The sequence below is a fragment of the Amaranthus tricolor genome, chromosome 16 (genome assembly GCF_026212465.1).
Source record: "Amaranthus tricolor cultivar Red isolate AtriRed21 chromosome 16, ASM2621246v1, whole genome shotgun sequence".
Taxonomy (NCBI): domain Eukaryota; kingdom Viridiplantae; phylum Streptophyta; class Magnoliopsida; order Caryophyllales; family Amaranthaceae; genus Amaranthus; species Amaranthus tricolor.
This window is the reverse complement of record NC_080062.1, coordinates 10,202,863-10,215,814: the sequence shown is the minus strand read 5'-3', so window position 1 is coordinate 10,215,814 and position 12,952 is coordinate 10,202,863. Positions and strand designations below refer to the sequence as shown.

Below are 12,952 nucleotides of genomic sequence, written 5' to 3'. Positions count from 1 at the left end.
CACCAAGCATTGTTTACTAACCGCATTCTGTGTTATTATCTAACCACCTTAATTTGTAAGGTCGAGGGTGAGGTGTAGTGGTCAATCCCAAGATTTTGACTAGCTCTTTACTCACACAATTGGATTCGCTTCCTCCATCAATGATCAAATCACATAGTTTGTTCCCGATCTTACATTTTGTTTGAAAAATGTTTTCTCTTTGGTCTAAATTCTTGACCTGTGGGACCATGTGAAGGTTTCTCCTGATCAACAAATTGTGAAGCTCCTCCTCAGGGTAAATGTGCTCTATTCCTCCTTCCTCTTCACTATCCTCAGTGGTGCTATCCATCACTCTTTCCATTAATCCCAAACTATTGACTCTAAAAGATCCCTCATACTCATCCTCAGGTGTAGGTGGTAATTTGACTTCCTCCCCTTTGCCTTCTATGTGCACTAGCATAGCCCTTGGTCCCTTCCTACTATTAATTTCTTCCCATTCTCTTTGTGTGAAGGCTCGTGCATTGGGGCAATTTCTCTTGTAGTGACCATGCCCATGGCACTTAAAACACATAACATCCTTAGGGTTCATGTCCTTCTCTTTTGCTGTGAGTTGCCTTTCTATGTGAGAATCAGTACGTGTATTTTGAGGCTGTGTAGTGCTACTGTAAATGAGATGCGCAGCTGTCCTATTGCCACTAGGTGAGTCATGTACTGGGTTCTGTGCAGGAGTTTTAATGCTGCTGTTTTCTCTCATTCTGTTCATCATAGGTGTAGTTTGTGTAGCTCTCCTCTTTGCTGATTTTTCAAAGATTAAGGCACTGTTACAAGCCCCTTCATATGTTAGGTTTTGGATCACCTCCACCTTCTCTCGCAGGTCCTCCCTCAATCCTCCTAAAAATCTGCCCACCTTCAGCTCTTCGGGTTCATCAATGTTGCACAAGACAGTCAGCCTTTCCCCCTCCTGTATGTAGTCTAAAACTGACCTGTTCCCCTGCCTTAGGTTGCTCCAATTTGCATACAGTTGTTGCTTGTAATTGGATGGTATGTATTTCCTCCTAAGGTGTTTCCTAAGTGTTTCCCAGGTGCTGATCTTAGGTCTTTCTTCTCTCACTCGTTGCCTCTGCACACCCTCAAGCCATGTTGCTGCAAGGTGTGTTAGCTTAACTTTAGCAACTTTATATTGTTGGTCAGGGTGGGTATCCATGTACTCAAAGTATCTTTCTATCCCTTTCTCCCATTCAATATAGTTCTCTGGTTCGTGGGAGGTGCCATCAAATTCACGAACATCAATTCTCATGGATTTATCTTCTTTTGCATGTTCATGGTTAGGGTTAGGCTGTGGGGTTGGTGGGTACTGTGGTGTTGTGTTCTTCAACTCATAAACAGTCAAACTCAATTGGGTGACCATATTGACTAATGCATCAAATTTTTCTTCCAAATTCATGATGATCTATATGTTGCAAACACACAAAGCTATGCAAATATGTAAATAAGGAATTGAATGCAGCAAAACTGTTCTAAGCACTTTGTGTTCTGACTTCTGAATTTTGTACACGAACTTTCTTGAAATGAGATAGCAGCAAATACCTTGCAATTATAATGAGTTGTTGATTTTAAAACCAACATGCAAAGGAAAAGAAGTGGTGCAGCAAATGTTCTGTTTTACAACAGAAATCAAGATTGAACAATTGTGTTCTGTGCACAACTTGCTTTAAACTGAAACAATAACAATCACCTTGTTCTTTAGATGTTTTGTTGAATGTAAATTCCTTAGTTATTGTTGATTACAGCCAAATATGCACGAGATGGTATAAAAATTCAATTTTGAATATCAATGTCACACAAATCAGAACAGCACTGTGAGTTCTTTGATGGTATGTAATGTGCAGCCACAGTCACAATCACTTCGTAAGCAAAAATACAATGATGATGTAATTGCAGTTCTATTTTGATTAATTCAGATGAAATTTAAACGGATATGCAAAGAAAAATCGCCAATTGCAGAATACTCCTTCAAGAACTGGGTTCTTTAGGGTTTCAGAACAATTTTCGTGAATATCAGATAATGCACGCACAAATTACCAACCAAATTCAATTGAAATGCTTCGAATTATATCTAGGAACATTAATTCATGAAGTAATTAAACAAAAGGAAGAAAAACAACCGAAATTTGTAGAGATTTGCCACTGAAATCGAATACGAACAGAAAATCGCCCTAATCTCTGAATTCTTGATTCCTCTGATGGTTCAAGCAAAGAATTCGTCTTCACCAATGAATGAGGATGAAATTCAAGCCCTACACGTCCTTGCTCTGATACCAATTGATGCGATTATGCGTGTGAAATGATGAACTTTATACGCACAATCACAATGTGACTCAAACCAGGGATATTCCAAGATTGCTATGCAATGCCTTGACAAGGGTTGGAAGCCCGTTTTCAACGCAACAATGAAGGATTCCTTTGATTAATCAATGGAGTGATCAATGTTCTTGGATAGATTGAAGTGCAAACTTGAAGACTGATCAAGAGGTTGCACAATCAATGGAGGGCAAACTGGCCCAAGTAACCCAATTGCAAGCAATTGAAGAAAAATTCAAACACTTGAAGTTTTCTGAAATTTGGAATTTTATTCAACAATCAACATCCGTTTACAATGATTGAATCAATTATTTATAGAGCTAGGAATGAGGAGTAGGCTAATTACATGAGTTTCTAACGGTTATTAACGGCTATTTACAAACACGTGCCTACACGCGCCTAAAGAAGCTTAAAACAGAACAATCAAGACTATGCAGCAGTTGTTGGTTCTTCTGTCAACTGGGTGACCTTAGCCTCTATTTTCAGTCCACCTTTGGTGACTTCTAGGAGGTCTCTTGGATCATGGTAGCTAGACCCATGTGCAGAGATTCCAGCTCTACCCTCCACGTCATCTAATGGGTTCGGGTCACGTCTGGGCGGGCTTGCCAAGATGTCCTGGTAAGTGGTCAGAAGCTGCTGTGTGTTTTGGCTTGCTGTCCATGATGACTGTGCGACCTTTGCCTTACTCTTCCATGTGCTTTCAATGATCATGAGTAGGACCCTTGAACCATGGTAGCTAGGTTCAAGTGTGGAGATTCCAAATATATCCTCCACGTCATCCCTTGGGCTTAGGATTCGTCTGGGTAGGCCCGCCAAGGTGTCCTGGTCAGTGGAACTGGTCAGAGGCTGCTGATGCCTTTGATTTTGGGTTGTTGCAGGTCTTCTGTGTTCCTTTGATGCTTCAAGCTCTTGTTCTTGCTTTCCCATAATTAGTTCTTGATCTTCCTTATTATTTAGGTTTATCTTGGTCTCATTATCATGTGTAGATAATGGCCTTGTATGCGTAAAATCAGAAACATCAAAATGATTTTTGTTGCCTTTGTTGTTGTTGTTCATTGATTCCTTGCTAGCATTTGGGTTGTTGTTGTTGTCCTCACATGAGCCTAGCTGATATGGCTTAATCCCCCTTTCTTGAAAAGGAATTGTCCTCAATTCCACGCTCGTGTGGTAGGGTGAAACATCATGGCTGCTGGCTGCATTCTCTACTGTCTGGTCCTGAGCAGCTGTGTGTTGAGCTGTGCCTATTGGCTTCCTTGTGTTCCATGCACCGTTGTCCTGCAAGGATAAATGAACTAAGGCAGTAGAAGTCATAGAATTTAAGCTATTCATGCATTTACATGGAAAACACTTAAAGGTTAGACTAAAGCATCTACTATATGCAACTTCAGTGTGGGCTAAATTTTCACTCCGATCTTTGTTGTTCTTCTCAACTAAGTTCTCTAAGATATGCCCCAAGGACTTATTGGTCACTTTCCTTTGATCATCCATTTGAGGGTAACATGCAACACTGAATTTTAATTTTGTGCTCAACATAGTGCAGAAATTACTCAAAAGGGTGTTAGGGAACTTAGAATCCTTATAACTTCTAATGCTTTGAAGTATTCCATGTAGTTTAATGGTCTCATAGAAGGTTAGCTTGGTTATGTATCTAACACTATCATCCTTAGCATCACACTCCTTCCTTCCTAATAAATGCGTAGGTGATTGCTTGGTCTTGGTAGGAGGTATGGTTTTGTGAGGGGGTAGTGGTATTAACTCCTTAATCTTACCCTCGTGTTTTAGTGAATAGACATTGGTGAAACCATTGTGGATAGTTTTCCTATCATGTTGCCATGGTCTCCCAAGCAACACATGACAAGCATTCATGGCTAAAACATCACAAAGCACTTGGTCATTATATGTGCCTATGCTAAAATTCACCAAGCATTGTTTACTAACCGCATTCTGTGTTATTATCTAACCACCTTAATTTGTAAGGTCGAGGGTGAGGTGTAGTGGTCAATCCCAAGATTTTGACTAGCTCTTTACTCACACAATTGGATTCGCTTCCTCCATCAATGATCAAATCACATAGTTTGTTCCCGATCTTACATTTTGTTTGAAAAATGTTTTCTCTTTGGTCTAAATTCTTGACCTGTGGGACCATGTGAAGGTTTCTCCTGATCAACAAATTGTGAAGCTCCTCCTCAGGGTAAATGTGCTCTATTCCTCCTTCCTCTTCACTATCCTCAGTGGTGCTATCCATCACTCTTTCCATTAATCCCAAACTATTGACTCTAAAAGATCCCTCATACTCATCCTCAGGTGTAGGTGGTAATTTGACTTCCTCCCCTTTGCCTTCTATGTGCACTAGCATAGCCCTTGGTCCCTTCCTACTATTAATTTCTTCCCATTCTCTTTGTGTGAAGGCTCGTGCATTGGGGCAATTTCTCTTGTAGTGACCATGCCCATGGCACTTAAAACACATAACATCCTTAGGGTTCATGTCCTTCTCTTTTGCTGTGAGTTGCCTTTCTATGTGAGAATCAGTACGTGTATTTTGAGGCTGTGTAGTGCTACTGTAAATGAGATGCGCAGCTGTCCTATTGCCACTAGGTGAGTCATGTACTGGGTTCTGTGCAGGAGTTTTAATGCTGCTGTTTTCTCTCATTCTGTTCATCATAGGTGTAGTTTGTGTAGCTCTCCTCTTTGCTGATTTTTCAAAGATTAAGGCACTGTTACAAGCCCCTTCATATGTTAGGTTTTGGATCACCTCCACCTTCTCTCGCAGGTCCTCCCTCAATCCTCCTAAAAATCTGCCCACCTTCAGCTCTTCGGGTTCATCAATGTTGCACAAGACAGTCAGCCTTTCCCCCTCCTGTATGTAGTCTAAAACTGACCTGTTCCCCTGCCTTAGGTTGCTCCAATTTGCATACAGTTGTTGCTTGTAATTGGATGGTATGTATTTCCTCCTAAGGTGTTTCCTAAGTGTTTCCCAGGTGCTGATCTTAGGTCTTTCTTCTCTCACTCGTTGCCTCTGCACACCCTCAAGCCATGTTGCTGCAAGGTGTGTTAGCTTAACTTTAGCAACTTTATATTGTTGGTCAGGGTGGGTATCCATGTACTCAAAGTATCTTTCTATCCCTTTCTCCCATTCAATATAGTTCTCTGGTTCGTGGGAGGTGCCATCAAATTCACGAACATCAATTCTCATGGATTTATCTTCTTTTGCATGTTCATGGTTAGGGTTAGGCTGTGGGGTTGGTGGGTACTGTGGTGTTGTGTTCTTCAACTCATAAACAGTCAAACTCAATTGGGTGACCATATTGACTAATGCATCAAATTTTTCTTCCAAATTCATGATGATCTATATGTTGCAAACACACAAAGCTATGCAAATATGTAAATAAGGAATTGAATGCAGCAAAACTGTTCTAAGCACTTTGTGTTCTGACTTCTGAATTTTGTACACGAACTTTCTTGAAATGAGATAGCAGCAAATACCTTGCAATTATAATGAGTTGTTGATTTTAAAACCAACATGCAAAGGAAAAGAAGTGGTGCAGCAAATGTTCTGTTTTACAACAGAAATCAAGATTGAACAATTGTGTTCTGTGCACAACTTGCTTTAAACTGAAACAATAACAATCACCTTGTTCTTTAGATGTTTTGTTGAATGTAAATTCCTTAGTTATTGTTGATTACAGCCAAATATGCACGAGATGGTATAAAAATTCAATTTTGAATATCAATGTCACACAAATCAGAACAGCACTGTGAGTTCTTTGATGGTATGTAATGTGCAGCCACAGTCACAATCACTTCGTAAGCAAAAATACAATGATGATGTAATTGCAGTTCTATTTTGATTAATTCAGATGAAATTTAAACGGATATGCAAAGAAAAATCGCCAATTGCAGAATACTCCTTCAAGAACTGGGTTCTTTAGGGTTTCAGAACAATTTTCGTGAATATCAGATAATGCACGCACAAATTACCAACCAAATTCAATTGAAATGCTTCGAATTATATCTAGGAACATTAATTCATGAAGTAATTAAACAAAAGGAAGAAAAACAACCGAAATTTGTAGAGATTTGCCACTGAAATCGAATACGAACAGAAAATCGCCCTAATCTCTGAATTCTTGATTCCTCTGATGGTTCAAGCAAAGAATTCGTCTTCACCAATGAATGAGGATGAAATTCAAGCCCTACACGTCCTTGCTCTGATACCAATTGATGCGATTATGCGTGTGAAATGATGAACTTTATACGCACAATCACAATGTGACTCAAACCAGGGATATTCCAAGATTGCTATGCAATGCCTTGACAAGGGTTGGAAGCCCGTTTTCAACGCAACAATGAAGGATTCCTTTGATTAATCAATGGAGTGATCAATGTTCTTGGATAGATTGAAGTGCAAACTTGAAGACTGATCAAGAGGTTGCACAATCAATGGAGGGCAAACTGGCCCAAGTAACCCAATTGCAAGCAATTGAAGAAAAATTCAAACACTTGAAGTTTTCTGAAATTTGGAATTTTATTCAACAATCAACATCCGTTTACAATGATTGAATCAATTATTTATAGAGCTAGGAATGAGGAGTAGGCTAATTACATGAGTTTCTAACGGTTATTAACGGCTATTTACAAACACGTGCCTACACGCGCCTAAAGAAGCTTAAAACAGAACAATCAAGACTATGCAGCAGTTGTTGGTTCTTCTGTCAACTGGGTGACCTTAGCCTCTATTTTCAGTCCACCTTTGGTGACTTCTAGGAGGTCTCTTGGATCATGGTAGCTAGACCCATGTGCAGAGATTCCAGCTCTACCCTCCACGTCATCTAATGGGTTCGGGTCACGTCTGGGCGGGCTTGCCAAGATGTCCTGGTAAGTGGTCAGAAGCTGCTGTGTGTTTTGGCTTGCTGTCCATGATGACTGTGCGACCTTTGCCTTACTCTTCCATGTGCTTTCAATGATCATGAGTAGGACCCTTGAACCATGGTAGCTAGGTTCAAGTGTGGAGATTCCAAATATATCCTCCACGTCATCCCTTGGGCTTAGGATTCGTCTGGGTAGGCCCGCCAAGGTGTCCTGGTCAGTGGAACTGGTCAGAGGCTGCTGATGCCTTTGATTTTGGGTTGTTGCAGGTCTTCTGTGTTCCTTTGATGCTTCAAGCTCTTGTTATTGCTTTCCCATAATTAGTTCCTGATCTTCCTTATTATTTAGGTTTATCTTGGTCTCATTATCATGTGTAGATAATGGCCTTGTATGCGTAAAATCAGAAACATCAAAATGATTTTTGTTGCTTTTGTTGTTGTTGTTCATTGATTCCTTGCTAGCATTTGGGTTGTTGTTGTTGTCCTCACATGAGCCTAGCTGATATGGCTCACAACCGAAGTGTGCAACAGGGAATCGTAAAAACAGTATAGGGCGCAAAGAAGCAAGGCATTAGATTCGTTAGCAAAGCAGATGCATAGTCATATGACACTAGCATTAGTTCGCCAACAAGAATGTACATATACATTCAAGGGAAGTCGCTAGCATTACCTTAGAGGCTAGGACTACATTACCGTGCAGTAGGTTACATTGCTACTTGAAAATAAGGAATAACTTGAAAGCTCGTATATGACTTCATGCTAATAACATCAACAAAAACCTTGCTCTCACATAGTAAATAACTCTCAATCAACCGATAATGTCCTAGATTTCGTAGTCTGAATTATACAGAGTACAAGTTTGTGTCTCGCGTTTAATAAAATTTCAAAGCAAAACATTTAATTTAATTGAAGGATAAGCCATAGATTTCTCTAGAATCTACAAGTGTACAATCTAGAATTTGCAATACAAATTATGCTTACATTTTATGCATATTCTCAGTAAAATCGGCGATACCAGCCCCAGGTATATATCCTTGGAGCTTATTTTGGTCCAAGTAAAGCTTCTGAAGATTTTTTAAAATGCCAAGTTCAGGAGGTATCAATCCCATCAACCCATTAGACTCAAGGTTCCTAAAAACAAAAGTGCAAAATATGAAACTAATTTAAGAAAAACTTAAGAAACTAGCACAAGCAATTATACCAAATAACTTAATACATTTTCACAAGGCTATTTAAATTCCCCATTCCATGTGGAATTGGCCCAGATAGATGATTTGCTCCAAGATCCAAAACCTCGAGGTTCTTCAATTTGCCAATTTCTTTAGGAATAATGTCAATCAAATTATTCCCATGAAGGTGTCTGAAATTAACAGATAAAGCATAAGTTTAAACCTAATCTAAAACCAAAAACAAAAAACACCCAAATGAATGAATGATCAACATACAATTCATGCAAATTTGACAGTAGACTCAATTTAGGAGCAACAAATCTCTTTACATATGATCCTGGAATGTTCCTAAAGGATAAAATAGAACCAAAACACTTAATCATAGGATATAAAAAGGGCTTAGGAATGACTAATAACTTCAAATTTAGTAAAAACATTGTGCATAATTCATCAATAAGGGTAATTTTCTTATAGCTCAACAATCAAAGTAAAATTCCCCAAGAACAAGTATAAGGTAAAGTACGTAATGATCCAACTAGAACCCATGATGGATAGAAACAAGGACAAAAACCATAAGTTGCAAATTAAAAAAGTGAATAACGATCCAACCACTCACAAGACTCACAACTACTCCATATGATAATTAAATTCAACCACACCAATAAAAAAAATTCAACTTGATCAGGTATAAACGATCAGAAAAACAATCAAAAATAGTGAAAGTAGAATTGCAGTTGATGAACTTGACTATTCAAAATATAAATTACTTAAATCAATCAAAAGAAAAACAAGTGGATTTTTGGTTTAGACCAGACCGGACCGGAAACTCGAAATGAAGAGTTATTAAGACCCGGATGCAACCGGTCCGGTCCGGTTTAGGTTCGGTCTCAACCGGTTTCGATCCGGTCTCATTTTGTACACCCCTGCTTGTGTGGAGGGTCTTTGGAGTGTCGTGATGAGGGTGCGACGAAGAACAAGTGTATGGTACATAAGGGATGCATTGGTCAAGGCAAGACTCGAGGAGAACGTTGCATGACCAAGGAAGCAGCTCAGCACAAAGCAGCAGGTCCCTAATCCAGCCACTCAACCGGTCGAGCAGGTGTGGCTCGATCGAGCGGTGCATCAGTGGAGTCCAGTAGTTTCTGGAAGTTCACTTGACTGGTCGAGCATAAGGGGCTCAGCCGAGCGGGCTCCAGTACGCGTTTTTGCGAGTTTCTGTTTTAGTTGCTGGATTTCCTTGGTCTTCAAGGATTTGGTCCTAGGGCTTCTAATATGTGCTAGGCTTTATAAGAGAGTCTTAGAACATCACTAGAAGTAAGAGGAGAGACAAATACATTAGAGAAGTTAGAGCATTGGCTATTATAGTGTTTTCATTGTATTAGTGCCATTTGTGGAGTTTCACCATTAAAGGTGAAACCTTTATGGGTTAAGAGTGAGCTCTTGACTTTTATAAGTTGAGTCATTAGTGTAATTGTGATTATATTAATGATAAAATAGTTTATTTGAGGCATAAACACATTGTGTTGATTATTGTTGTGTTTTCTTGTTCATTCTCTGTTTTCTTGAGTCCGAACCATTTTCTTTCAAAATGAAAATGAGAAATCAAATCAAAGAACCAAGAAGGAAGATGAAAAATTAAGAGAAGAAAAGAAATGAGAAATCAAAGCAAAGAACAAGCAAACGGATAGAAAGGGATAGAATAGAGCAAAGAAGCAGGAGAAAGTTGTAAAGAAGCTGAGTGAACAGTATTTTCATTGTTCATCAGCAATTGATGAATAGTATTGTTCCTTTACAAACGTTTTATAATTAGAGGATTATTTCCATAATGAATTTAGTTAAAGCATTTTTATTTGTTGTCATATTTTAGTTGTGTCTCCATCTTTTTTTCAAGAACTTCCAATCTTACTCCTCTCTTGCTAAAATCTCATATTCTTTAACAGCAAACTTAAGAAAATAATTTTTGCATGAAATTAAATCCCATTTTTTGAAATGCGTGTAAAAAAACTTAATTAGAATTTTTGTTTTCTATAACATATTGGGTCGCTGATGAAAAAAATAGCAATAAATAAAAAATGGGTTTATTTATTTTTTGACAATCAAGGGATGAGGTTAAAATATAACCATGCACAAATACTCACTTTTTCAAGTAAAGTACTGGAAATAAATCCCAGCTAACTCTATCCTTCGTATACTATAAATCAACCAAAAATCTCACGGAAGACATTCTCATTATGAGGCGAGTACTAATGTGGGTTGATACAAACTTAAAAAAAAAATTAATTTTAATCTTAATGGTATCAATTTTGACATAAAGTGATCAATTTCAACTTAGTAAACATTAATGAATCAATAAAATAAAGAATTTTAATTTTCACCTAAAAGTGATTAATTCTGACATCAATGTGATCAATTTCTACTTAAAAGTTTATAACCTTAACTGGGTCATTTATGATCTTTATAAAGTCTTCAATATCAACATTAAAGTAATCAATTATATATAAAGTGATCAATTAAATGATTCGTTATATCTTATAAAAGAAATCAATTTTAACTTTAAAATATCAATTATGACCTTAATTTGATCAATTAATAATTACCTATTATAGAAAATTATAATTACACCCATCATATCATATCATATAATACCATAAAAGAGCTAGAAAATTTCACATGGTGATTTTATAGAATTTTGCATTAATTTTGATTTTAATTATTGAATATAAGTTTTTAAAAAGATTTTTATTAAATTAAATTATTAAATATACAATATTATAACAGAATAGGATAATTAGACGATTTTATAGAGCTTTATCAAAGCATTCTCTCGGAAGACTTGTTATTAAATCAATTTTTCTTCCCACTTCATGAAAAACAAAAGCCCGTTGCACCGCCAGAAATTTGACCGTTAATTGCATTTAAAAAGTCCACAAAACCAGAGATGACCGTTGCAAAACCCTCGCACTCTTTAACTTTTCAAATCTCCTCAATATATCCTTCACCCTTTCTCATCTCTACCCTTTCTCTGTTTACCCTTTCTCTGTTTCTTTCTCTATCATCATATCACATTCATATCCTAATCCAAATCCAAACCAACAAAAAAGCTCCATAATTTACATCAATGGAGTCGAAATCCCAACACCCACTTCACCAAATCGCCGAAACCCCAACCCACAAACTCCTCCTCAAACAATGGCTTAAAGAACAAGACCTGATTCTCGGCAGAATCTCCCTCAAAGAATCCCAAATCGATGGAATTCAAAAAGAAATCACAAATCTTTACACCATTTTTTTCCTTTTCCATTCATTTTCTCTCCTCTTTCTGTTCAACATTTCCACCATTAATAATCCCACTTCCTGTAAAAAATCATGGGTTCCTTCTCTTTGTTCTTTGTTCTTTTCCATGGCGGTTATCTGGGCAATTCGGTACAAAACTGATGTAGATTCCCATCTTCAGAAGCTTCTAGAAAGGGAAAAGGAAGATTGGAAGTTATTAGGGAAATGTGTGGAGGAATTGAAGAAGAAAGGAATTGAATTTGATTTGTTGAAGGAAGTTGATGCACTAAGAAGGGCTAAAAGTATGAGGATTGAAACTAAAGTTGTTAGAAAATGGTCTTCTAGAGATTTTGTTACTATGTTTTTCTTTGCTATTTCTTGCCTTATTTTGGGTCTAACTAGGGTTATCTTGTGTAGTTAGGTAAATACTATAGTCTATATATGTTGGGTTGGGTACTTATTTTGTTAGGTATTTTTGGGGTTTTTGTAAGGTGATTATTTATTTCATGGCTAATGAATTATTTTGGGGAAATTGTGTATTGATTGGTGTCTAAAGCCAATCTTAAATCAAATAAAATTGTTTTTTTGTAGTATAGTGAATGTATAATATATTTTGACTTCAACAATATCATATGGAAGAATCACGTGAACAAAAAGTTTAAATCGGTTAATAATAATGTCAAGAAACCAACTTAAAAAAATTAAATCGCTTCATTAGGCCCTTAAAATGTGTAATGTTTTATTTTTGTTACTCCATTTAGTTGGAAAAATGTGGTAAGATTAATGATTATTAGTTGTTTGGCTTTAGAAACATACTACAATGGTAAGATCAAATGATTATTAGTTGTTTGGCTATTGCCAAGGGTTATTGTGTATATGTGCATCGTATAGAACTCTCTAAATTAGAGAACCTCAAATATTAGTCAATGTTAGTTTACATTTTCTTGGATTTAATCTAATTACTTATTTTTAGATCCTAAAATTATGAAAAAATAGAATAAATAAGGCTTTTAAAATTAGTGCGTATTTTTCCTCCGCCCCGGATTGTTTTGTTGCTTGCAATTTGGTCAATCTTAAATTGTTAAGTGACCAACTTAAAAAAAGTTTAACTAATTGTTGAGATCAAAAAATATGTTATATATTCTAATAACATGTCTCTCACAAGAAAGCCATTTTGGGCTAGAAGTGCGCTCATATTTGGCAATAAGTAATTTCCCTTTAAATGAGGGGTGCATGCGATTTGAACTTATAACCTCTTTGTTACATTGACTCTAATAAAATGTCAAAGTACCAATCCAAAAGTTT

At 37.1% G+C, this 12,952-nt stretch overlaps 1 protein-coding gene across 1 annotated transcript; it reads left to right on the top strand.

Annotated features, from left to right (window-relative positions):
- The first annotated feature begins 11,271 nt into the window (after nucleotides 1-11,271).
- On the top strand, nucleotides 11,272-12,227 carry LOC130802737 (uncharacterized). The gene has a single exon (XM_057666786.1). The coding sequence runs from the start codon at nucleotides 11,493-11,495 to the stop codon at nucleotides 12,066-12,068; it is 576 nt and encodes a 191-aa protein (XP_057522769.1). The 5' UTR covers nucleotides 11,272-11,492; the 3' UTR covers nucleotides 12,069-12,227.
- Nucleotides 12,228-12,952: the final 725 nt, after the last annotated feature.